Below are 25,354 nucleotides of genomic sequence, written 5' to 3'. Positions count from 1 at the left end.
CGAGATGCCTCCCTCCCTGGCTCCTAGCTCCTCGCTCACTCCTAGCACTCCTAGCAGTCCTGGCTCTACCATGGGCTCCATGTTTGCTTCAAATTTGCTTGTAACAAAAAACAAACATGGCGATGTTTAATAAGTTTGACTCTTATTCTGCTCCTCCTTTTTGGCATAACGGGCCCACACCTGGGGGAGTTTATAATTTTCCAGGTGGTTCATCAAATACAGAAATTGGTGGAATTCAAAGATCACAGTAAGTTAATTTTTAAATATTTAAATTATATTCTAAAACTTCGTTAGAGTAGCTTGCATGACGCATCAGTTTTCTCCAAAAATTGAGTTTCAATCAGGCAATCATACGGAGAAACGTGCATTAGTTGAATATTGAGGCCTAGCAATCTATAATTTTTAGTTAATTTTACGATTATTTAGTTTCGTGCTGACTTTAGAAGTTTTAAAGACTAACCTAAACTACATCTATTACTGTTAATTTGAAAATTACACAAAGTCTATGGTAACAATTTAATAATTATTTTTCTAGAGCTCCAGTTACTACAGGAACATCTGTAGTAGGTTTGCATTTTAAGGATGGAGTTATTATTGCAGCTGATACATTAGCTTCTTATGGTTCACTGGCTCGGTACTACAATGTAGAACGTATACTAAAAGTCAATGATAATATTATGCTGGGAGTAACTGGTGATTATGCTGATTATCAGTGTGTTAAAAGTAGTATACAGAAGAAGATGTACGTATTTTATTCTATTTTTGATAGTTATGAAGTATTTTAATATATATTAAGTATAATATAAAATAAACTGAATTTTCAGAAACGATGAACAGTGTTTAGATGATGGATTTACCTTAAAACCAAAATCTTTGTACTCTTGGTTGACACGAGTTATGTATAATAGAAGATCGAGCTTTGATCCATTTTGGAATAATTTTATAATTGCTGGAATTGATGATGGAAAGCCGTAAATATTTCATTTCTATTTTTTTGTAAAAATAATATGTCATATTAATATAAATGAAAATTTTCAGATTTTTAGGAACTGTAGATAAGCTTGGAACAGCCTACACTGATCCTGTTATTGCTACAGGATATGGTTCTTACATAGCAGTTCCTCTGCTAAGAACAGCATATGATGCTAACAAAGAAATGACTAAAGAAGAAGCTATTCAAGTTATAAGTAAAGCAATGGAAGTTCTTTTCTACAGGGATGGAAGAGCTTTCCCAAAAGTATGTATAACTAAATAATGAGAAGGTGACATTTATAAATTATTAAGAATAGATGAACAATATGTAAATAAAACATTGCTTCAGATGCTTGTTAAAATCAAAAATTTCAGAGACCTGTTAAAACTATATAAGAGCAATATTTGGAGTAATGTTTTATTTAAACTACCAGGTTTACCTGTCACCCTTCCCCCTAATGCTTTTACTTAAATATATATGTTTTTAATAAATAAATTTTAAATTTCAGTACCATATAGGTATTGTTACTAAAGAAGATGGAATAGAAATTCGTGGACCTTTAAAATTAGAAACCAATTGGGAAGCAGGAGTAATTGGAAGAGAATAAAATAATTCTTTTTAATATAGGGTAATTTTTCTAATAAAGGTATATAAATAAAATTATAAATTCATGCTAAATTACAGATTTCGTTTATTCATTTAAAAGTCAATACATCACATCCATTTTGTGTTATTAAAATTGTATGTTCAATTTGTGCCGTTCGAGCTTCGTCCACTGTGACTACTGTCCACCCATCTTCTAAAATTTCTACTTCCACATCACCTTGTGTTAAACATGGCTCTATTGTAAAAGTCATTCCAGGCTGCATTTTTCCAGGTTTGTTATTTGCTAAAAGAAACAAAGAATATAATTTAAATCATAAATGAAAAAAACTATTTTATTTTTAAAATGTATATACCAAAATGCAAAACATCTGGGGGCCCATGAAAGTAATTTCCTATTCCATGACCCATCAGTGCAGGAATCACGTTAAACCCATGTTTTCTTGCTGTGTCTTCAATTATATTGCCTGGAATTGAGATATATTTGTAGAAAATTATTTTATATTAAATCAAAAAACTTTAAGAGTAATACCTATACTAGAGAAGTTTTCATTTGGCTTGCAAGTTTTTATTGCTTCCCATAAACATAAATCAGTAATATTTATTAATCTATTTGCTTCTTCATCAGCTTTACCCACTACAAACATATCAGAGCAGTCTCCGTGATATCCATTTAAATAAACCTTTAAGTAAAAAATAAACAAGGAAGCTTTTGTACATATTAATTAACTTGAAGAATCTTACTGTTATATCAATATTAAGAGTATCTCCTTCCAATAATGGACGATTATCTGGTATTCCATGACAAGCAACATTGTTTATGCTTGTACAAATTGATTTAGGAAAACCTCTATAATTTAATGGACTTGGATAGGCTCCATTACTTATTATCATTTCATGTATTTTATCATTTAAGAAGTCTGTTGTAACTCCAGGCTATATGAAATGACCTATTAATTTGGTAATGTATAATTTTTTCATATCAGATTGTAAATAAAGTTTTTAAAATACTTTAATAAATTGTTTGGCCTGTGATAAAACTTCTTTTGCCATATCACAGCTGTCCCTCATACATTGTATTTGATTTTCATTTTTAATTTCTGGTTTTAGTAAACCTTTGTTAAGCTGCATATATTTACTGTATGGTGGATGTGGTATGTATGCTGGAACTGTATTCTGATCTGACACTTGCCATGGTCGAACTACCTCATATTTTCCAAATTTGTTATCTACAAATCTTCGGTCTGGTATTGCTTCCTTTAATAGTATTGCTTTGCTTAATATTATTAACTTATCCTTTTATTTCAGCAAATATCTTGTACAAACCTTGTGAAACAGTTTATTAAAATTTTTCTTTGCTGTTTTTAAAGCTTGAACCCAATATTTAGTGGTGCTCATTGTTTGATTTGGTCAAATAACTTTTGAAGAAATATTCTAAAAAATTTTATGAATAAAATCTAACCTAAAAACTAAAAATTATTTTATGTTTATTATTTACAATTTATTAAATTACTTTACCATTTATTTTAAGCGTTTATTTTTTACATTATATACCGTATTAATACATGATTCAATTTGATATCCTATTCTATTTAACAAAATGGCAATAATATATAACAGCTGGTCTATTATTTTCGTCAGCTGATTTGCACAGTGTAGTATGTTTACTACCATTATGTACGAATACAGGATTATTCATTAATCGGGAATATTTAAGCTGTTTAAGTGACAAATGTTGAAAAAATAGTTCTGTTTTAAACGTCAAGTAAGGCTTATATTCTTTTAAATGCAAAACGTAATGAAATCTTTTCGCGAAGTTTTATCTAATGCTAAAAATGTTTTAATATTTACTGGAAGTGGCGTTTCTGCTGAGTCAGGAATCCCTACATTTAGAGGTGCAGGTGGATTTTGGAGAAAATATCAGGCACAAGATTTAGCAACTTTAAGAGCATTTAAAGAAAATCCATCATTAGTTTGGGAATTTTATGAACACAGAAGAGTCATTGCCAGCCAGGCTCAGCCAAACAAAGTGAGACTGAGAAGTAAAGTTTGCTTTACATATAACTGTTTAACAAATACTACACATATTTCACTTCTTATTTCAGGCACATGAGGCTATTGCAGAGTTTCAAAATCATTATTGTACCCAAGGAAAAAAAGTAACAATTGTAACTCAAAATATAGATAATTTGCATCAAAGAGCTGGAGCTAAAGATGTCATAGAACTTCATGGATCTCTTTATAAAACTCGGTGTATAAAATGTAAAGATATATCTGTAAACGAGAATATTCCAATATGTCCAGCATTAGAAGAAAAAGGGTAAAATCATAGGGAACTATTTTAAAAATACAAGCTTCAAAATTCTAAACAGGTTGTAGTACAATATGAATTTCTTAAGACAGGTTGCCAGATCCCAATATTATGATATCAGATATACCACTTGATCAGCTACCTCATTGTGAAAAAGAAAATTGTAATGGTTTATTAAGGCCACATATTGTATGGTTTGGAGAGAACTTAGATAAACATATTCTTAGTAAAACATGTAAGTACTTATTCAAGTATCTATCAAAAGACAAATTCTATTTCTTTTCTTACACTTCATTCAATTCTCAGATGAAGCCATGGAAGAATGCGACGCTTGTCTTATTATAGGAACTTCATCAATTGTTTATCCAGCTGCTATGTTTGCACCTCAAGTTGCAGAAAGAGGAATACCAGTTGCAGAGTTTAACATTGAAGAAACACCAGCTACAAGACGATTTCAGTAAGCCATATTTATTATTAAATTTGAAATTATGTCATTTTATAGATATAAAGATAAATGTCTTCTTCTGTTAAACTCTTGCACATTTTAAATAGTAAATTCTATATATTTAACAATATAAAAAAAATGCAATAAAAATATAAAATACTTTATAATTTAAAAACATAAAAAGTTATATTTTTGTTAATCTTCTTTCCATTGCGGTGGATATTTTTCTGAAAACATATAAATTAAATATTAAATATTATAAAGAAACAACAAAGTGTTACTAATAATAAAAATTTATTTTAAGGTATCATTTTCAAGGGCCCTGTACTTATACAGTACCAGAAGCATTAACACCTTGAAAAGGTTTAACCTTCAGAGGGATGGAATTTGAGGTGACATATTATGATCCTTAGAAAATGGGTTGAAAAAATACTTAATACCATGGATTGATTACATAGAAAGGCCGATTAAAAGTTGAGCCAATATATTGGTTTTTTAGCCCTCTATAGGTTAAAGCATATTTATATAAGATTTTACCTTGTACCCAGCAAATTTCAACACTCATTCCATACTGGTATAAAAAATGTAACTACAGCTCTTGTTTCACTGAAAGCTTGTCACTGGAACCTTTTACTTCAATGATTTTGTACTCAAATAAAATAATTACTTAATAGAGTAAAATTTGCTTGTATTTATGTATATGTCTTACCTTAAAAGTACTTGGATTCCAAGTAATTAAATTAGGAAACCCAATTCTCCAGAGCTTAAAATCATGTTATAAGCGCATTCATACGCTTTTGGCTTTGTTTTTGGCGCTTTTGGCTGCTTTTGGCTTGGCAGTCTTGGCACTGCCAAAGAGTAGTCTGACAGCTGATTGAGTAGTACCAACTGTCAAGTACTCAAGTGCCAGGCCAGTAGCGAGCAGCTAGCCGCTAGTGTGCTGCGCCAATGCCATTACTGTCAATGCTACTGCGCATAGAAAATTGCCTGAAATGTGTGCGCAGTAACATTGATAGCGCTAATAGCTATTTATGGCTATTTACCTAACCTGCACCAATCTGCACTGGCTGCACCGGCTGAACCGGTTGCAATACTTGCAACCAACCCTGTATTATCGGTCCAGTGCGCCCCAATGGTAGCTCGGTATTTTATCAACCGACTAAAAAAAAACAGCAGGTAAAGAGGAGAATAGCTACGAGAGAAAAAGAAGGGTGTTATTGATGATACAGCAAAAATAATTTTTATTTTGACTGGATGGATAATACTAAAAAATATGTAGTTTCCTTTTTCGATAAATTTTAGGTATAGGGCAGATAAAAAATCTGAAAATAGCCAGTGTAACCAGAATTTATTAAACAGCCTTATTGACTGCCTTTTCCAATTTCTGTTATTGTATGATATACGTAGGATTCAATTTTCATTCACTACCAATAAAATTCAATACAATTATTTACAAATCCTTCTAAATGAAGGTGAATTTGTGCTTTCTGGCACTCAATATACGTAACACTTGAAATGTCTGCGAAAAACCAAATCAGAAATACACGAGATATACAAGAAACTTTCCTAAAAGTTGTATAATGTCGATAATGAAGCCCGATTTATATTCGACGAAGTGCAAAGCTGCACGTTTCTAAGTATAATGATTTACTTATAAAACAATTAGAAACTTTTGACATTAAATAGAGATAAACTAGTAACTTAGACAAGTTTTAATATAAAAAATTGTGAATTTAATATATACTTTAATTATATTCATATGATATTTATATTCAATTATATTCCCTGTAACTGTAAGATTTAAGAACAAGCAACATATTTTACTTACTCGTTTGGTCGAATATTTTTCAATCTTGGCTTCATTACCGATGTGCTTTATATTTCGCTTATGTTGTGTGTGTTCTCATGTAAGGATGTGTATATATATTACTTTTACAAGTATATATGTAAGCAGGTGTTTTTATGGAATTATGTACAGTATAATCAGCACGTTTACATATTTTCGCCAATTTTATGGATTCCCACAGTTACAATATAGATAACAGTCAAAATGCAATCCATAAATTCACTTAATACTTATTTACATCTCGTTTATAGATACATTTATCTAGCGAAGTCAATTGTTAATCATAATAATTACAGATATTAATATTAAATAAGAGTTAGGTGTAATGTCCCTATACACCGTTTGTAGAAACGTTACTCTTCTACTTGGCAATACCTTTACCTTTAATAATTAGAAAAAATTCGCTTTAACGCAATTATAAAGGTTAGCTACTTCAAATTTAATTAATCAATTGTTTTCTCTTATTATGTGGAAGAAATATAAAAGGGGGTAAGACGAATTTAAAAAAAATGACGGTTTTGTGCAATTTGAATCTATTTATGTAAATTTGTATGATGAAGAAAGGTGTTACCAGGTTAGAATTAGGGAGCGAGCGACGTTTTTTTCTGAAGAACAATTCGGAAGGCTATAGCAATTACAAACACCGAAAATCCTTTTATATCCATTGATCAATATTGATCTATTGTTCGCATCGAAGAAAACCGCATAATACGCTCGGCGTTTTCGTGTCTCCTTCAATTTCGTAGAAAGAGAATTGGATCTTTAACCTAGTGTATTTGTTTACCTTCAATTTTTGGTATCCCTTTAACAGCTTTTCTATTTGTGAGACCCTCTCGTCTTCCTCCTCCTTCCCTCCCCTTGTCCTAAAGATACTTTTATAACTTTCCTTCAACCGGTTGAGAAAATACTTCGCGAATTATCGGCAATGATCCTCTTAATTCGTCGGTAATCGGTACTAACCGATAAATTCGAGTGCAAATATTTTGTCATTTATCGGCATAAATTGTTTTATCAATGCTGCTTCATTGCAATGGTTATGATTTATTCGACAAACTGCGGCTGGTTTTCGTTTACCGGGCTTTTTTCAGCGCCATAAATAAGTTTGCAATAATGGCTGATTCGCAGAAATCGATCATAATATAACCTCTTCTTATGTCGCACAGCGACACAGAAGCTCAACTATATATTCACAGAATAAAATACTCGCATAAATGGATACTGCATTTTCGATGGCCTGTCGACACATCGCAAAAGTTTAACACGAAGAGACTTACGAGCTTTCAAGATCTCTCTTTTGTTGTCGCAAAGATAGTTTTTTTGTAAGCTCGCATCTCTCCTTCGGGGAAAAGTCTCTTTAGAGTACTTTAAAAGCTTCTCGTCAGATCTAGAAATTTGCATTGATTCGGCTTATCTCTATATATTTATATCGTACACTATATTAGTTTCTCACGAATGCAGCAAATTGGACCAACACGAATTCTCACAGCAAATAAACCGACCTCTTTGCCTTTTTCGCCCAAGTTTTTTATACTTTATGAAATTTCAGATCGCGTTACATAGATTTGTCAAAATCTTGGTATGTTAAAATAAAATAATTAAAAATCCCACTTCTTCGAATGTCAAAATAGTGTAATGACTTTTCTACAGGTTTTCGATATTCAAATTTGTAATTTAGATGAAATAATAATATTTGCTTAAAATGTTTCTTCATTATATTTCATTAATCCTTCGAAGGAAAGTAACGTCGGTTTTTATGTCAATGGAATTTCGTGTTTCCAAACCAGATACGTGAAGCAAACTCAGTCTTTGGTCGGAGGGAGAAACTTCGAACGTTTTTTTTTTTACGAAGTTATTGATTAATAATAGCTGTAGGGGTCAATGCTTTCAACAATAATATATTTTATATAAAATTCCATATACCACTATATTTCGTTCAAGCTTTTCAACTAAATGAATAAATGGTTTTTACAAGTTTGCCTTTTACGAATGACATGGTTTATTCGTTCTTCTCAAATTTTTTAAATAACAAAGAAATATTAAAATAACAAATAGTAATTATTAAAATACTCGAGGGATTGAAGTAATTATAATGAGTTTACAAGATAAATTAATATCTTCAAAATTTGTTTTTTTTTATTCTCATAAATTTCATGCAGGCAAATTAAAATTAATTCAAATAAATGAATTGTTTGAACAAATTTAATTATTTTAACTCACTTTTCGACCAATCCCACGCACGACAGAAAGAAAGTTATATCGTCGTTACAGCATTCGAAGAACAAATTAATTTGTTTCTTATGGCAATATTTGTTTTTTTTAACTAAAAAATTTAGATACATACTTCTATTAGTAAAGTTCGGTTGCTTTGTAAAGCAAGTATACATGCTTTTTGTTTAAAAATCTGAGAAAAACGATGGAAACAATCGAATATACAAATATGTACAGATTGATGGACAATAATCCACCCAGCTACATCTTGTATCGTAATAATAATAATTAATAATTAATAATAATAATATACAGGCGAGAGAAGATCTTAACAAAATAATAAGTTCTATCCAGGATAAAATTTCTTTATTACTCCTCGTCTAAAATCGTTTCGAATTCATAAATTTCCATACACATCGCTGTGCAGCTACCACAACAACATTAATTACAATTATTCAGTTAATCATCTAAAAGTAAGAGATACAATAAGCGTAATTATTTTTATATGTACAATATATCTTTTTTTGTTTTATTTCTTATTATGGTTTCAAAGAAGTCACCTTATAATTCGCAACGTTTATTCACTTTTTTTCATTGCTTTTTTTCTCTCACGCTTCATTCTCCTCTTCCCCTATTTGTTTACCCTTAGCTTTACGGCTGGCATCGGAGCTTTTTCTCTTTTATAAACGCGAAAAAATTACTATTCCGCGGGCTGCCAGTTTTTATTTACATAACGGGTTTAATTTCGAAATTAACTCAAGGCACGACGAAATTAAAATGTTTCTTGTTTTCTTCTACAAAATAAGCTTACACAAATTTTACTGTTAAAAAAATTATGTCAATGAGCCTTTGTTAATCAGTTTATTAAAAAAAAGCATCGCAACTTTTACTTTCTTCTCTCGTGCAAATTTATTTAATTTCGCTAATTCATTGCCTACTGTTATTATTATTATTATTATTGTTTCTTGGGTCAGTTTCAAGGAATTTTTATATCATCATTTAGGAAAAGCATTGCCTGTGCAAAAACTGGTAAGTGACAGTACATGGCAAGCAAAAACTTTTTTGATACAAAAGTTTTACCCGAAAGAATTCGAAAGACTGCATATCGTATACTTTATAAAATATTCATGATATTAGGCAGCAGTTATTCCGGTTTGAGTAACCATAGTTCCTGCTAGCTGTTACTTGTTAACCCTTATTTCACTTTTTTACTAATTACTGACCAAAAAACAATCTTCCTTCTTTTTTTTCAATTATAATATTTTTGACTACTTTCTATGATACACATGTTGATTAATAATTTTACTCATGTTCTAGTCGTTAAAGCGAATTAAGGGTAAACGATAACACGAGCTTAGATATCTCACAGCCTGGAAGCTATTAATATATTATTACATATAAAGCAATTGTTCTGACAAAACGCATAATACTTGAACCAAATCTATGTACAGCATGACATTAATTACATAATTTTACCCGAAATATATCCAACGCATTGCTAACTCAATGCATAATTAATCAATTTGCTCAGAATTAATGTCCTCTTCAATAATGACTAAAGAATCATGTTTACGGAAATCTAAGGAGCAGAAACCAAAAAATTATTTAATTCTTTAAAATCTAATATTCTTCTCATTACTTTCAATTGCTTTTGATAGAAGTTTAATAGGTAAATATATTTACATATATTATTCCTAGTATATATTAATTTGAAAATATTCAAAGCTTCTCGCTTTTTTATGAAAAAGTAATATTAAAGATTGAATAAAGTTAATTATTGATTTTTTAGTAGACCAATTTGTAAAGGAATAAGCCAATTTTTTAGTCTATTAACGCAGCTATTATAAATTGACCAAGTTTAATTTTGAAATTTTTATCGACTAATTTTTGGATTTTATGGCAAAGCAATTTGCAAAATGAATAAAAACAATATTTCATTTTGCACAAAGTAAATGTGAGAATATTAGAGACTGCAAAAAAGAATCTGACGATAGATCAAATATACCAGAACACATGTGTCAAAAATATGAAATATAAGACAAAAGATAAGACGGCGAAAACCCGATTCTTTTTCAATAAAGCCTGTTTTGATCTCACGATTTCCTATCTTCAGTTCTGACAAGGAGAACTAAAAAGATTGTCTGGTAGAATTTAAATCTGAAATATAATGAAATGTCTCTAACTTTTATGATGTATCCAAATGGAGTTCAAATATGAATTTATTTATTATCTATGATACTTAGAAAATAAAGAATATAAAAGACTTTCATCTAATAATATTAAATAATTTTCTCGATTATTTACACTCATAAAGATAGAATTTAATGATTTCGCTGCTCCCAAGCCAGAAATTCTAAGGGATCTACTTAGATTAAACTGAACCTTTATCATCATTTACGACTTACCGAAAAACAAATGCTAAATATTCTCTGATATAACAAAGTAGTCAAAAATCGCGAATGAAATCCATGGATTCTTTTCATTTATGACTTCCAAGCGAGAAACACTGGGTGAAGAAGAGAAACTTTTAACTCTGAATAACCTTCAAGGACGTTAGTATTTCAAAATCTCTCGCTCTTCCTAACTTCCAGTAGGCAAAGGCTAATTTAGATGGCTCTCAGTAATAAAATCAATGGATTCTTTAGCAGTAATTGAATTTGATGAAATGAATGAACAAATCTCTCGTTGATTTTTGGGCTATCTTGATTGCAGTAAGCCGTAGCGCTAATTATGGTGATTTTTCAAGAAGCAGGTTCCAATCCATGGAGTCTCGGGCAGACATACTGGCAAGGTGAAATTAGCGAAGCCCCCGATGACGAACTCTCAAAGGGGGTGCCGATAGCAGGCATCATGTCACTTCCATTGCCAGGGCGTTTGTCTTGTTCGTTCGTACCAGCTGCTGTTGCTGTGTTCGACTATCGCAGCCCGAGCTCTCCACCCCATCCACCTCCATATCCATACTTTCACTGTACACATACAAAAATATGTTAAATTAAATAATCGATCAACTCCTATATATAGCTTGTTTCACTTAATTTGCCCTAAAGATGGACGTAAAAATTTATGTACATTTGTAACTATAAAAGATGTCAATTTTTTATATAAAATTGTTTTATATATAAATATAAAGTCCTTTTAGAACAATTTTAAGACAAAAATTTTATTTTTGTCATATTTACGAAATTAAACAAATTATTACATCTACGCTCTAGTGCGAATTAAGCGAAACAGTCTGTATTAATGTAATATAGAATAAATGGTACAATAAGCTATAATAGAAATAATATATCAAGAATCAGTAAGCCAAACATCAAAATTAAAATGAATAACAAAAGGAAAATTACGTTACAACATGTAAAAATATAAGATGAGGTGATAATGCTTAGTATTTTAAGTGTATTGAGATGAATGCAAAACGTAGAATAAATTTACAGAAATTAAGAAAAGAAATGGAAAACACACCTATTACTATTAAGCGTAATTTCCCCGGACGTAGGGACTTGCTGAGGCTGCGTCTGTTGCTGCTGCCTCGTTGGGCTAGCAAACTTTGTCTGCGCAATGAGGCCAGGCAACAAGTTGGACGGCGGGTGTTTTTGGGGCAGCACAATGTTTTGGCTATTGACAATAGAGCCCGCACTATTCCCTAAGCCAACGGGTCCATTCTGGTGCGTCTGACCGCAATTCTGCATTTGGCCGGTTGTTCCAGCCGTGCTGAAGACTCGAATACCCGCAGACTTACGATTGTTTGTCGGACTCATTAGTGATTTGGAGAGTATCGACGCGCTATTGTTCAATTGTCTGTGTTTATCAGCGTCCAGAATTCGCTTTTGGTTGCTCGGAGTATCAATACACTGACCGATGGCCGCGGAACTCGACAAACCCGCACTGAACTGAGAGTTACGCGAGGACGACAGCGCCGATACGGAAAATCGTGAGCTGCCGATATCATCTGTCCGCTCAAGGTCAACGGCACAAGAAGGTAAAGCATCGGAGAAACTGTCGGGGTTGAAGTAGTCGGAGATGTTGAACTCCGAAGTGAACGGAGGCGAGTCGCTGCCCGGCCTCTCTGACTCGATCTCCACGCAGATCGACGTCGCCTCCGGGGGGAAAGGGTACGGCAGCTTCGACGGCTGTGAGGTGGCCACCGAATTGTCAGAGTCCGAATCCGAATCGCTGCTCGGGCACGACGGGCTTGCTGGAGTCGGTGGCGTTTTTGGCCGGAAGTGTAACCTGCAAGACAAAAACACATTTAAAAATATTTAGCCTTCACTGATAAAATCTATATTGGTTACTTAAAAACTATAAATTTCCTAGGTAAGTTTGCGTACCATTCTTTTTTAACTGGCGTCGTCGGTATCGTGGTGGTTACTGTTGTGGTCGGCGTGACGGTTGTAGATCCAGTCATGGATATATCTGACACTTCATGTTTCGACTCATGTATTGTGAAATCCAACGAAGACCACATGTCGTCCATATCCGGAGTGGAACAACGATCCAACAAAACTCTGAAGCAGGAATAAAAATGGTGATTCAATACTATAATGTATAGAAGAATTAAAATAATAAAGCAAATATAAAACGTAAATGGTAGTAAAGAATCATAAAGAAATGAAAGAGTATAATGAAGACGAAATAAAAATAAGGAATAGTCGATAATCTACCTTCCACCACGGCCCATTCTTCGTCGCGCAAGTCCAATACACCTTGGCGTGGGCCTGCTGATGCTGGTTAGAGCGAACCTGTACTTTTTATCCGCCAGGCCACCTTCGTTCCTATCGCACCAGGGCCAGTTTCCAAAACCACCTGATACAGGCTATTGAGAAATTAAAAGATTAATTGATTTCATCTTCGAAAACTTCTTCGAAATTTCATTGAAAAAATAACGATTTAGATAGTTGAAAATTTGTTAAATAACATACTGGTAGGTAAGTTGTATCCCTAGATCGTCGGAAGGTAAATTCACCCTCGTCGGCGGTGTCCTCGTCATCGCGATCCGAGGATATTGATGGCTGTGAGTGCGAGTGAGATGGAAGGGGGCTATCTTCGTCCGAGCTTGCTAGCGGGTCCAGCCCGCTCCCCAGAACACCCGGACAGCTCCCTCGGCCACCAACGCTTCCAGTACTTCCGCGGATTCCGCTGTCCTCTAAATTTCCGCTTCGGCTATCCGTTTTATGTTTCCTCTTCTTGTACTGTCTTTTCTCTTTTCTGGGCACTACTTCATCCTGCATAATTCAATCATTTTCATTAAAGCCATTCCATTTTCACATACTATTATTATTACTATTAAAATTAATAATATTATTGATAATAATGTTGCAAAATCTTGAAAACACGACGCACTTTGCTGCAGGTTTTGTTTGTCCAGTTTTGATGAACACCAAAGTGATTGGGGAAGAGAGGAGTGAACGCTGGCCTTAGCGTCTTTAATGCCGAGACCTCGGACAATATTTGACCATTGAAATCTTGCGCTTGATACCTGAGAAGCAATATATAACTAAGTAATAACCAAAATAATGAAGATCAATTAATAAATTTCTATCTACCTTTTCTCATAAACCTCAATTGTCAGATGTAAATGCTCCCTTTTCGTTTTCTCTCTCCTTTTGACCAATTCGAGAAGAGTAACTGCTCTACTGAGATCCCTACGAAGCTTGAGCATTTTTTCATAACTAGTTTCATCATTTTTCCGATTTCTTCTCGTTTGCATCTTCTCAGTTCTACGTCTAAATGCTAAATAAGGGTTGTTGGCAGTTGGACCAAGACGATGCTCCGTTTTTACAGTTAACAATAATGGATGTTGCTGAAAAGAGAAAATAAATATTTAAATTCAATTTATCATCTTTTTTTAAAACACAGAATTTGCAGAATTTATATTTTAAGAATATCAACAATTTGGTTGATTCCATCTGTAACAGAATTATCCTTATTGTATATTGAGAGGCAAACATAACCTCAAAACTTAATAGAAATTCTCTAATGTTTTTCAGTAATCAAATGTCTTATTCTCATTAAATCTTTGAGAATTGTTGGTTAAAATAAATATCTGAAAGACTTAAATAGCTTTTATCATAAAATAAGAGAATGTTTGTCTTACTGTTTTCAGACGCTTATTTAGCCAATAATCAAAAACAGCTATAATAAGGTCATCATCTTTATTGAGTAGGGCTTTTGCTTCATTCAGGGTAACTACAGTTTGCCCTGAACTTTTTTCTAAACGGTCCATCATTTCCTCAAATTGGAGTGGGGTCAGGTCCATTTTACTGCTCTGTAAAGCCACCCACCTCTCATCTTCCGAATCCATATCATAATCTGGGATGTCTTGTTCCATAGCAAAGGCTGCAATAATAAATAATATATTAAATCTAATGAATATATGAATCTTTTTTACTGAAAATTTAATAAACATAAAAGAATTTTATAAAACTTACGTTGCATATGTATAAGTTGACGAGGTAGCTTGTAGTTATCAGGGTATATTTTGTCATAAGCCTCAACATCTGCCAGATCGCTTACTTCTGGAGTAGGAATGATTATACCAGCACATATCGCTCTTTGGAGGTGGTGTTCCTGTATGAAAATAGATAAAAACACTTTTGTTTATTTTATGATCAAAAAGTATGAAAGTAAAAAGTTAAAAAAAAGAGATTTTATGCATAATCAAGCTAAATTAAATATATTTATATCTAATTATATATTCATAACCACAAATAAGAAAAAATTGTTAGATGACAATTTGGTATATAAATAAACAAAATTTTGACAGTCAAAATTAAATACAGAAAGTGCTTTAAAGATTCGTGTATTATAAAAGAGTAGTACTGAAAATGTAATTCTCAACAGCTGTCACTAACAATTACTCTATTATAGTAATCCTAATCTAAAATTCTTAAATATTTTTAGCCACCTTTTACTAATATATAATTATTATCAATAGTGATCATGCATCTTTTATCATAATTCTGAATTAACAATCAGTATACTATGAAAGAGAAAGAAAATCAAAACTCTAAATATATATTCATACAGCTAAAATCCCAAGTACAGATCGCATTAAAGAATCCACTCCAAAAAACCTAATAATCCAAATTAGTTTAATAAATAATCTTGTGTAATTCATGTCATACTTCGATATCTCTAAATACACTAAGAAGTCTTTCGCAAGTCTCTGAAAAGTCTAATAAATGACAAAACAATTTTAAATAATGACGCAGCAAAAGGGTTTGACGTGGTGGGTCAGTAAAGAGCGAAGAAAATATGGAAAACACTAATGACATCAGTGAAAAGGGGCAGGAAAGGGTAGATGGAATGTTTGGGCATAATAGGAAAGGGTGAAGGAGGTTGAAAACTTATAAAATTATGATAAAAAGGATGAAAATAAAGTTTGATTGAAATGGAAGCATGCCATCTGCAGGTTGTTTACGAAGACGCTATTGGTATAAGATGGCGGCAATGGAAAACATGCTGGAGGCTGGTGTAACTTACGCTTTCCTCCTCCTTTTCCATGCCGGTGGGCATTTGGGGCACGACACGATTGATGGCAGAATATTCGGGGAGGTCGGGCAGTTCCTCGGCCATGTAGATTGGCATCGGCTTAGAGACCTCCAGGGGGCGAGGCCTGAACGACAGCTTGCTCATCTTGGCTTGCTCGTGTTGACAGAGTCGACTTGTGGGTGCCGCGAGGCCAGTCGGGTATGTCGGCTTCTTAGATTCTGATTGGGCCTCGCCCGGGGCCCACCTGGGCCGAATCACCCGACGCGGAAGATCCTCAGGGCCTCATCGTTCCCCGGCCATAGCGCTTGAACACGCTCACTCAGTCACCAAACCAATTATATTACTTTGAAAACATGTTTGCGTGACACGGTCCCTGCTCATGCTCAAAGCCATCATGGCCGACGCACAGCCATTTAACGCATTCACCAACTTTAGTTCCACTTCCTGATTATTGCTGGCGCCACTCCACTTCTACTCTCTTCTTCTCTTTAAAGCTTCAAGCGTGCTGGTAAAACCCCTTTCTTTGCACTAATAATACACCACCAGACATAGACCTCTCTCTCTCTTTCTCCCCCGACTTCCCCACTTTAAAAAATCCACCCTATCTATTATCATTCTTAAAGTATTCCATTTTTCTTTATCGCTTTCCACCTCTTCTCCTGTGCTCATCCAATGAACAATTGTCGGAGAATGTTATCACCGGAATTCTAATTTTTAACCTATAATTTCAACGATCTTTTAAAATCTTAATCTTCTTTCAACCATAAATATGAATCCTTTATCAATATCCCACTCTTCATTTGTTACAAATCAGTTTTTATTCTTCTCTAATTTTTATTCGTAAAGGCGAAATCATCTACCTCGTGTGTTTTATGAATATTTTGTAACTTGATAGAATATTGTTTCTTTTGTTTAAGTGTTAACGCAATCACATATGATTTTCCATTAGGCTAATCAAAGCCTTATAACCTGAAAGATTTTAAATAGAAGTATTTAGTATTAATAAAATAATAAATAAAATTTTCTTCTAAAGATAATGATGGAATAACGAGGGTGAGGATTTAAATTTGGCGGGGAAAAGTGGTGCCAGCTTGCTGTGTTCCATCGAAGCTGGAATTTCTCGAATACGCATGCGCGTCCAACACGCGGTACCTGGAGTTTCAAGTAATTGCTGGATACTTCCAGGAAAAATGGAAAAACTTTGTAATAATTAATGATGGAGAAGGAATAGGAAAAATAGAGAATTTCAGAGAGGGTAATAGAAATGGTTTGTCAGGATCAAACGGGCATTTGACTCGCGTAGCTTTTTCACTTATAGGTTGGGTAGGTTCGCCGCGTGTGCAGGATGACACAGATAATAGCAGTTTTTTCTGCGATTCCTAGATTATCTTACCATCTTCGTTCGCAACTGCCCAACGCGATAATCTCCTACGTCTTGCCAGGTATCGTATCAAGACCACTTTGAGTCCCCGTGTTCTGATAATTAGATTCTTGACAACTCCTAATCCCGCGACAGCATCCCCGAGAGCACGTGTCAAATCCACTGCCAGCGCAGTCCGCCAATCGCTGTACGAATTTCGCCGTTTCATCAAATACAGCTTGGCGGGAAATCCGTTGTTTTTGTTTCAAAATTTTCGCGCGTTTGCCCGGATCCACCCAACAAAACTAATTCTGCCAAAACCAATAAAATATTTGTCATGTTATCCAATTAAAGTTAACCTATCATCAATTAAAACACAGGCAATTCTAATTAATTATTTTTATGTGTAAGCATATATAAGAATGCATTAAGTAAAAAACAATGTTTTTGTGAATTACGATTAAAGTAAGGGCCAAATTAATTGTTGTTAAAATATGTATTTTTATTAATAGAATTAATTATGCACTTTTGTTGTCGTACAAATATAATAAAAATGATTTCTGGATTTAATTTTAATGAATCCATGGCTTGCATAATTAAACTACTTATTTTCTAGATCAAAATGATACTTTGACCAAGCTTAACGCTGCAGAAATATTAATAGCGGATTGCGATTTGTTGATTCCATACGCCGAAAAATTATCATCTATAAAATGGGTACAATCAACCTGGGCCGGACTGGACAAATTAATTCCACACGTAAAGGACAAAAAGTTGAAATACATTTTGACGAGATTTTCCGACCAGAGTTTTGGCTTAGCTATGTCCGAATACGTCATAGCTCATATCGTTAATCAGGAAAGGGACCAAAGACAACAATACAACAATCAGGAAAATTGCCAGTGGAAATGCAATGGGAAAATTCACGATCATCGATTAATTTGCGATTTAAATATTGGTATTTTAGGCTTGGGAAATATAGGAAAATCAAGTAAGAAATTTCTCCATTATTTATATCATCATAAAAATGAATAAATAAATTTATTATATTTAGTTCTCAAAGAAAAATTTGGTTTTGATTGCTCTTTTATGAGTGATTCTTATAAAGATAATGATTTTAGTCGCAAAAAAATTGAAATTATTCGGCGCAACGATATGGGGAATGACACGCACGAAACCAAAGGAAGAATTGAGTTTTGTAGATAAGCATAAAACAACGGATGAGCTATATGATATACTGCAGAATTGTGATTATATTATCAACGTCCTGCCAACAACGGAGATGACGAGAGGACTTCTGAATGGAGATGTTTTGATGAACTGTAAAAGCAAAAGCTCTGTGTTTATCAACATTGGACGTGGTACAATTATCAATGAACAGGATTTGGTAAATGCGCTAGAGAAGAACTGGATCTCAGCAGCTATTCTTGATGTTTTTGAACAGGAACCATTGCCCAAAGAAAGTAAATTATGGAAATTGCCACAGGTAAATTAGTCATAGATCAATTCCATAAATTTAAAAATATTATTATATGCATTGTATTTAAATATAGGTAACAATATCGCCTCATAATTCTGGAATCACGCGAGCCCAGGACGTTGCTAAATTATTTGCCGAAAATTATGCAAAGTATTTAAGAAATGAAACCTTACCTCATACGTTTGATTGGACCAGAGGCTATTAATTACAATTATTAGCATTAAATAAAAAGCCAAGCTGAAATTCTAAATAATGCATTTAATGTTATTGGATCGTCAAGATACTCAAACTTTATAAACAAAACTTTATAGTATTATAAAAAAATATAGTAGATAATAACTATCTATTTATATGGATATAAGAATAAATAAATAATATATCTGTTACATGAATTTATAGCTAGAGCAAGTTTGAAAGAATTTTATCCATCTTAAAATGTGAAAATATATTTAAAATATTAAACAAAACTATAGCTAGTGTCAGTGAACTGTTTATGAAATTTAATTATAAAAACAATGCATCTTATGGTCAAAAATATGGCAGATAAAGACCTATCTGTAAAATACTTTAAATAAGAAACGTGTTTAATTAAATTATAAAATAGTTTTTAGATTGAAATTATTATCACGTTTAGAGGCCTCTGCAAATATTTGTAATGAGTAGAAAAGTTACATAACTAGCTGCAATGTCTTCTTTTTAGTAAACTTATAAGCTTTGTGCATTCTAAGGTGCACTGGGACTTTCATCACCTGTTACTGTATTTGTACAGTCCAGACTATTATCTATGGCTGATGTAGGTTTCAAGCCTCGTATACTAAGATCATAAACTACTTCTTCTATCTTCTTCACATCATATTTCAATGCATCATAACGCTTTCTCAGAGAATCATTTTTGAAGTTCAGCAATCTGAAGCCTGCATTTAGTTCATTGACAAATTTTGCTATCTCTACAGGACGATTATAGTCACCATTTGTGACACTGTTCACCGCAAAACGACTCTGAAAAATAAAAAATGTATCTTTGCTCAAAACTGTATGAAAATGAAGACTCACCAGCTCTGCTGATAGTTGTAATAAGCCCATTAAAAAATCTTCAAGATCCAAATGAAAACCTTCTTCTCTGCTATTCTTTACTATAATTAAATTTTATCATGTTATTAAATAAGATAAAAAAATTTCTTTTAAATAAATTATTACCTCCCAGTATTTCAGCTACAGTCTCTTTGGATACTAAGGCTTTAACTTCTAAGTAAACCACCAATGATGCTAAGAAACATAAGCGCTGTGTAACAAAACGCCACAGTTCATAAAACCGATAATACTGATTTTTTGGAATAATATTTGCAAGTTTTTCATATTGCTTTTGTACATCACCAAATATTTCTCTTGCTTTTGAACAATATTCCGAAACAACTAAAATTGAGATTTATACTAATAGGATAAAGAGAAAATATAATGCAGAAAAAAAAACTATTCTTTACATACTTATATTTTCTTCTATAGTCCCTTCGTTATGGATGTTTTGGAGAATCATTAAAATCTCTCTCGCACTTTTCTCAATTTCTCGCACGACAATACGAATCTCCTATAAATTATAACAATGATTCATACAAAATACTATCTCTTTTTAAGGAAGATTTATTTGACATTAAAACTTAACCTAGAGTATTATACTAGCACCTACCTCACGTATTTCCTGCTCATTGTTTAAATAATCTTGAAAGGAATTAAAAATATGTGCTATTCCTTGTGCCATTTTTCGTTATATTAATGATACTAATCGTAGAAATGTGTAGTTGTAGTAGTATTACTATTAAGGAAGAAATAATGTTTACTTCAAAAAAATTGATATGTCGACGACTTTTTGTGTGTGTGGTATACCGATAATGTGTTTTTTATAATTCATACACACAGATTGAATATATACAGAAGATCAGATGGTAAAAGTAGATTTACATTGATTTTATTCGTTCGATGTTCCTCTTACAGATGTCTCTGTTGACGTTTCAAAACATTATCGACTGATAATAATTATTAAATATAAAAAAAGAATAAATTAGGGGAAACAGTGATAAAATTTATTATTTGTATAAATTTACATATAAACCTTTTTCATATAACCATTTGATATAAAATTATTTTCAAACATAATTTTCTTTATGATTTCTGCAATAGCCCAAAAATTACCAAGCAATTATAGTATACTACATGTGTTTATTAATCTGTAAATTACCAATGGATGCATTTAATTTAAAAAACAGATACAAATTATTTAAGGTAGTTCATAATAATAGAGCCTAAAATTAATTATTTCAGATATATTCATCATGTAAAATGACTCGATCGTTTAAGGTCCTGAAACTTATTTTACATATAGATTATAATTGAAAAAATGTTCCAAAGAATAGGTTGAGACCTCATCGAATTGTCATTAAATATTGAGAATAAAAGTTAATGAATTGGATAAATAATACAAGATATACCAAAATAATTATTTATGCGATGCTAGGAAATCTTAGTCTCTGTTTGAATATATATTAAAATCTGCAATACAAATAATAAGAGACCTGGAAGAGCTTTTTATAATAATAGATGGTCAAAGTTTGACTCAGACACAATTAATCAAAGTTGATATTTAATTAGTTAGAGACATAGGGGAGATAATAATCGCGTTTGATGTTCTGCAATATTAAGTGGGAGAACGTGCAACGTGTTGCTTGCAAGGTCTTGCATGGTGTATAAATAGAACCAGTAGGTCCTGCTGCGTGAAGGTGGTTGGAATTCTACATGGTACCCATGGTACCTAACGCATGCCTCGTAGGGGTACCCTGCGGAATCTGCGGGCGTGTCATTGATCCCGATACGCGTTCAAGCCTCCCAGAGAGCTACTTATTGAAAAATTCACGCCCACGTTACGACTTAAAGCCAGACTCGCTCAACGAGTGGACCGACAAAAATGGCGAAGTGATAAAAATTCATCTTGCAAGTTTTCAACTCTCTTAACGCATCAATAACGTTTCAACATCAATGAATAATCCATTACCAAAACACTTTTAACGGTTCTCAAAGCTGCTATAAATTACCAGATATTTGCAGGATTTTACGAATATTTTTAAGAAATAACCATTGACTTTATTTAAAATGTTCGTGAGACGCGATGCGGTATAAACATGATGCAAATGCTGTCTTCAAATATGTAAGCAGCGAAGTGAAGGCAGACCCAAAGAGAAAAACTGGAAAGGCAGCCAGCTGCAGAGGATTTTAATAAGGTTTACATTTATTTAGCAAGCGTTTACTGGCGTGCAGCGTCGGGAGAAGTATGCGGCCTTGTGGCGACCTTCAGGCTACACGGCGCTCGTCACTGTAACGCCATTTCAATTATTTTTCATATTTCAAAAATTCATTCAGCATCGGAACTCCAATACCACTAATTTTTCAGATGCGACTCCAAACGAATACGCATTTTACATTTGTCCTACGACTTGACTTTTGAATAATGTACGTTATTATTATTTTGTATAAAATAGATGTATCGAGACAAATTTACAAATGGAATTTGGTTTTCTTATATTGATTTGAACACGAGTACGGAAGGCGTATTTTGAAAATTGATAAAGCACCCCTGGCGGATTTTAAGAAAGGCTTGCATGCGCGCGCAGATAAATCAAGCTGCGAGAAGTTGCAGAGTCTCAACGGTCCGTTAAGCTCACATACCTTCGGGCAACAATCTCAATAAAATCCTGATACAGCGATTCTCTCCGCAAGTGTTTCGTATCCTCGGTATAATCGCGCAAGTATATTTTTAACACCGGCGATTTTATCGAGACAAGAAAATTATTGGGTTCCCAGTACTCCAGCATTATTATGCTCCTCATTATGTGCTCCAAATCGATCGTGTTCTCCTTCGGTAATTTAAATTAATAACGTCTTCACAGCATCTTTAAACGCTCGTGAAAAACAGTTAACTTCGCTTTACTTCCCCCCTTTATCCCTCTCTTGGTTTTGGTTAGAAAGAATCTCACTGGAGTCTTCGTGCGATGTTTAATGCACAAATATTGAAATTTTCTACCGCACATCGAGTGGTACAAACGGTTTAATCACTTAAACCAATGAGTTATCGTGCGTCACTTTTTACATAATCTCTCTTAATCTCTATTCTAAGCAGTATACATTGTGCCTTGCATGCATTATGGTAATTATCGGGGAATTCTAGAAACTGGTAGCGGCCCAATATTTGTACGATAAACAGGTTTGAGTGCGCGCATGCTTTGTCACACAAGTGCAAGTGTCAACACATTAAACGTACGAATGTTTTTCTTTAAGAATACAAAAGTAGTATATAGTAAGAGGCAACGACATTATAACCAAGTCATTTGAGTTTTTTTAAATGTTTATTACAGGTGCGCAAGATCCTAAGCCTTTATGACTTCTGGGAAGAAATATCCGCCTAATTAGACAACTCAGTTTCACAGACCAGTATACTCTTGTATACTCAGGATGATGAAAAAAAATAATGCAAACTTTTTATCTGCTCAACTAACATTGCAACGACATAACGGTCGTCGTCGCCATACCTGCTGGAACTTAGATATCACTTGCTAAAATCTCGTGGCTGAGTTTAAAGATTATCCCAAACGTCCGCTTGTGCCTGTTTCCTCTAAAATTATACAAAATTATTAAACCTTAGGTATGTAAATTTTGTATAAAAAAATTCGTGTTACAGCACACTCACACCGAAGACAGGATGCATCGGCTTAAATGTCAGGGTTACGAGTGGCCGCAGACTCTCGGATAAATACAAATTAAACGTCGATATCTCTGGCATATTTGTATTCTGCAGGAATCAGTGTCCTCTTTAATCCCCATAAAATTATAATTCTTTATTTACTGCCTCCAATGGAACATTGCGAGACCTCCCACCAACGATTGTTCACAAATATTTCCAAGTTTTGAAATTCGATTATATTAACGAGGGGAAAGTTGCTAGGCTCTTAACAATAGGTTTATTGCATCTTGTAGAATCCGATGCTTTTAAAATCAAGTAAATGCTGTAAGTAAAAGGAGTGCCAGCTTTCTGCATACACGCGTTAAAACGGTGCATAACAATTTGAACTTGGAACTGTGAAGTCACGTGACCTGCAAAACGCTTCGTAATCGAGCAGATTGCTGGTAAGAAACCACTTCTAAGTCAGGATTGGTACTAGCAATTAAAAAGGTAGACAGACTGGTATTAGATAGACGATTAAGGAAGAACAGGGTGGGAGGGGAAGAGGAGTATCTGATACAGGAATGACGCCATTTTACTTCACTGATGGCCGCTCCAGCCAAGCCTTCTAATATTCTTCTCTTTTTCTTCGTTTTATCGCCCGTTAATAATCTTCTATTCTTTACAATACCTCCGAATCGATAAATGCCAGAAGTAATATTTGCAGAAACTAAAACTATTCAGACAGGTCCGAAAAATGTGCTATTTTTTTCATTCATTAAATTCGTAACATTTTTTTGCCCGGCAACATTTTATTCAACCATGAAATATTTTAAAGCCTTTGGTGGACCCATTCAGAATGGTCTTTTCCTATTTAATTTATTTTCCCATTCCTGGAAGATACCTGTATAGCCGTCCCTGCATTTTAGCATAATCTAGTGCCTAGCATCCTCTCAAGGGCTACAAGACCAATCGGAACATACATCGAGTCTACGAGTGGCAATTATTAAAGTATTTGCTATTCGCTCTAATCCACAATGAAAGTTACAAAAGCAGCCTTGAGCCGTCACTCATCAGATGAAGACTCTTACAAACCAAGCGCAAAGTTTTACATGAAAGAGTCTCCTTTCAGATGGCCATTACTTATCGGGTTCTTGCCATTCTTCAGCGTGGTTAAATGTCCAAAGAATATTTAAAAAGTACAGAGAGCTTATAACGCTGCTTGAGAAAAATTTAAGTGGTATCGAGTCGGTGAGTGCTCTGGCAAAGGAAGGGGTGAATATGGAAATTTCCAGAAGTGTTGCTTGTAGCGGATAACCGATGAAGCGATCAGACTGGAGAAATTAACCGTTTTCTCGAGACCGTACGAAAGGACACCACGCCATTCCGTGTCTCATATGGCGAATGAAGCGAAACGGCCAAGAGGTAACAGGTTTGACTCGCCGGACTAGTTAATAAATTATCGTAGCCCGCCGCCATCTTCATCTCGGCTCGCGAATGAGGATTCGAAATACCGCGCCTGCCAATTACAAACGTTGTCTCCTCTATTGGCCCGAAGCAGCGAAACTCTATTAGCCTATAACGAGAAAAATTTATAATTTACAATTTAATATATATATGTAGGAATGAGATTGTCCACACACAGAACAAAATTTAATTTAGCAAATTGATGCTACCGTGTTTCTTGATATATTCACATTTTATACGTAAACCGTGGTAAACTCAAGCAAACTTCTTTGCAACCCGATATCGACTAGAGTGTTAATTGATCGGAAAATAAAATTGATCACCCGGTATAGACCAAAGGTAGGCTGAGAGAGCTGGCGTGAGATTGGGATAAAAAAAGGTGACAAACGGAATTCGAACCGGCGCCCAAAATACGTGTCGACGCTTGGAATTCTCGGAATCCAGGATTTCCTTTCCGATACTCCA

The 25,354-nt window shown here is 33.7% G+C and overlaps 6 protein-coding genes across 12 annotated transcripts; 3 read left to right on the top strand and 3 right to left on the bottom strand.

The window, feature by feature from the left end:
- Window positions 1-43: 43 nt before the first annotated feature.
- Window positions 44-1,901, top strand: Prosbeta7 (proteasome subunit beta type-4). 2 transcript variants are annotated; one of them, XM_066741776.1, is made up of 6 exons: window positions 44-247; window positions 536-742; window positions 825-971; window positions 1,039-1,237; window positions 1,482-1,601; window positions 1,658-1,901. In XM_066741776.1, the coding sequence occupies exons 1-5, from the start codon at window positions 117-119 to the stop codon at window positions 1,578-1,580; spliced, it is 783 nt and encodes a 260-aa protein (XP_066597873.1). In that variant the 5' UTR covers window positions 44-116; the 3' UTR covers window positions 1,581-1,601; window positions 1,658-1,901. The 2 variants fall into 2 exon arrangements, with proteins under 2 accessions (XP_066597873.1, XP_066597872.1); XM_066741775.1 differs by lacking the exon at window positions 1,658-1,901 and having other exon boundaries at window positions 1,482-1,656.
- LOC136782365 (uncharacterized) lies at window positions 1,669-4,202 on the bottom strand. Of its 5 annotated transcripts, none has more exons than XM_066741772.1 (7): window positions 4,176-4,202; window positions 2,903-3,010; window positions 2,588-2,833; window positions 2,321-2,512; window positions 2,109-2,259; window positions 1,933-2,043; window positions 1,669-1,862 (listed from the first exon to the last, which is right to left on the bottom strand). In XM_066741772.1, exons 2-7 carry the CDS (start codon window positions 2,972-2,974, stop codon window positions 1,669-1,671), a joined length of 966 nt encoding a protein of 321 aa, XP_066597869.1. In that variant the 5' UTR covers window positions 2,975-3,010; window positions 4,176-4,202. The 5 variants fall into 5 exon arrangements, with proteins under 5 accessions (XP_066597869.1, XP_066597868.1, XP_066597864.1 ...); XM_066741771.1 differs by lacking the exon at window positions 4,176-4,202 and adding an exon at window positions 3,131-3,235 and having other exon boundaries at window positions 2,903-3,045; XM_066741767.1 differs by lacking the exon at window positions 4,176-4,202 and adding an exon at window positions 3,095-3,228.
- Window positions 3,347-5,189, top strand: LOC136782367 (NAD-dependent protein deacylase sirtuin-5, mitochondrial-like). The gene is made up of 5 exons (XM_066741774.1): window positions 3,347-3,605; window positions 3,682-3,896; window positions 3,980-4,122; window positions 4,194-4,344; window positions 4,637-5,189. The coding sequence occupies exons 1-5, from the start codon at window positions 3,363-3,365 to the stop codon at window positions 4,689-4,691; spliced, it is 807 nt and encodes a 268-aa protein (XP_066597871.1). The 5' UTR covers window positions 3,347-3,362; the 3' UTR covers window positions 4,692-5,189.
- A 472-nt stretch (window positions 5,190-5,661) lies between these two features.
- Window positions 5,662-17,701, bottom strand: E(Pc) (Enhancer of Polycomb). The gene is made up of 11 exons (XM_066741750.1): window positions 17,271-17,701; window positions 15,869-16,846; window positions 14,815-14,953; window positions 14,481-14,722; window positions 13,930-14,186; window positions 13,727-13,862; window positions 13,306-13,608; window positions 13,048-13,199; window positions 12,715-12,891; window positions 11,849-12,616; window positions 5,662-11,352 (listed from the first exon to the last, which is right to left on the bottom strand). Exons 2-11 carry the CDS (start codon window positions 16,019-16,021, stop codon window positions 11,235-11,237), a joined length of 2,445 nt encoding a protein of 814 aa, XP_066597847.1. The 5' UTR covers window positions 16,022-16,846; window positions 17,271-17,701; the 3' UTR covers window positions 5,662-11,234.
- LOC136782364 (glyoxylate/hydroxypyruvate reductase A-like) lies at window positions 17,114-18,937 on the top strand. 2 transcript variants are annotated; one of them, XM_066741766.1, is made up of 5 exons: window positions 17,114-17,132; window positions 17,196-17,319; window positions 17,854-18,228; window positions 18,359-18,723; window positions 18,791-18,937. In XM_066741766.1, the coding sequence occupies exons 2-5, from the start codon at window positions 17,223-17,225 to the stop codon at window positions 18,920-18,922; spliced, it is 969 nt and encodes a 322-aa protein (XP_066597863.1). In that variant the 5' UTR covers window positions 17,114-17,132; window positions 17,196-17,222; the 3' UTR covers window positions 18,923-18,937. The 2 variants fall into 2 exon arrangements, with proteins under 2 accessions (XP_066597863.1, XP_066597862.1); XM_066741765.1 differs by having other exon boundaries at window positions 17,127-17,319.
- A 166-nt stretch (window positions 18,938-19,103) lies between these two features.
- Window positions 19,104-20,704, bottom strand: trsn (translin). Its single transcript, XM_066741778.1, has 5 exons — window positions 20,402-20,704; window positions 20,203-20,302; window positions 19,915-20,130; window positions 19,771-19,850; window positions 19,104-19,716 (listed from the first exon to the last, which is right to left on the bottom strand). Exons 1-5 carry the CDS (start codon window positions 20,471-20,473, stop codon window positions 19,441-19,443), a joined length of 744 nt encoding a protein of 247 aa, XP_066597875.1. The 5' UTR covers window positions 20,474-20,704; the 3' UTR covers window positions 19,104-19,440.
- Window positions 20,705-25,354: the final 4,650 nt, after the last annotated feature.

The sequence above is a fragment of the Prorops nasuta genome, unplaced genomic scaffold, assembly GCF_024137725.1.
Source record: "Prorops nasuta isolate Cenicafe-Biocafe unplaced genomic scaffold, Cenicafe_Pnas_1.2 PNAS00025, whole genome shotgun sequence".
NCBI classification, from domain to species: domain Eukaryota; kingdom Metazoa; phylum Arthropoda; class Insecta; order Hymenoptera; family Bethylidae; genus Prorops; species Prorops nasuta.
The sequence above is the reverse complement of the archived record's forward strand: the minus strand, read 5'-3'. Positions and strand labels throughout refer to the sequence as shown.

Coding starts and splice junctions, on each gene's coding strand:
- LOC136782365 (XM_066741772.1), bottom strand. CDS start 2,974: ATGAGCACCACTAAATATTGGGTTCAAGCTTTAAAAACAGCAAAGAAA. Junction 2,834..2,902: donor TTAATAAACTGTTTCACAAG/GTTTGTACAAGA, acceptor ATACTATTAAAG/GAAGCAATACCAGACCGAAG. Junction 2,513..2,587: donor AGGCCAAACAATTTATTAAA/GTATTTTAAAAA, acceptor CATTTCATATAG/CCTGGAGTTACAACAGACTT.
- trsn (XM_066741778.1), bottom strand. CDS start 20,473: ATGGCACAAGGAATAGCACATATTTTTAATTCCTTTCAAGATTATTTA. Junction 19,851..19,914: donor TGTAGCTGAAATACTGGGAG/GTAATAATTTAT, acceptor ATTTAATTATAG/TAAAGAATAGCAGAGAAGAA. Junction 19,717..19,770: donor TACAACTATCAGCAGAGCTG/GTGAGTCTTCAT, acceptor TTTATTTTTCAG/AGTCGTTTTGCGGTGAACAG.
- LOC136782367 (XM_066741774.1), top strand. CDS start 3,363: ATGCAAAACGTAATGAAATCTTTTCGCGAAGTTTTATCTAATGCTAAA. Junction 3,897..3,979: donor CCAGCATTAGAAGAAAAAGG/GTAAAATCATAG, acceptor TTCTTAAGACAG/GTTGCCAGATCCCAATATTA. Junction 4,345..4,636: donor CCAGCTACAAGACGATTTCA/GTAAGCCATATT, acceptor ATTTATTTTAAG/GTATCATTTTCAAGGGCCCT.
- Prosbeta7 (XM_066741776.1), top strand. CDS start 117: ATGGCGATGTTTAATAAGTTTGACTCTTATTCTGCTCCTCCTTTTTGG. Junction 248..535: donor GGTGGAATTCAAAGATCACA/GTAAGTTAATTT, acceptor TTATTTTTCTAG/AGCTCCAGTTACTACAGGAA. Junction 1,238..1,481: donor ATGGAAGAGCTTTCCCAAAA/GTATGTATAACT, acceptor TTTAAATTTCAG/TACCATATAGGTATTGTTAC.
- LOC136782364 (XM_066741766.1), top strand. CDS start 17,223: ATGACACAGATAATAGCAGTTTTTTCTGCGATTCCTAGATTATCTTAC. Junction 18,229..18,358: donor GGGAAATATAGGAAAATCAA/GTAAGAAATTTC, acceptor TAATGATTTTAG/TCGCAAAAAAATTGAAATTA. Junction 18,724..18,790: donor AATTATGGAAATTGCCACAG/GTAAATTAGTCA, acceptor ATTTAAATATAG/GTAACAATATCGCCTCATAA.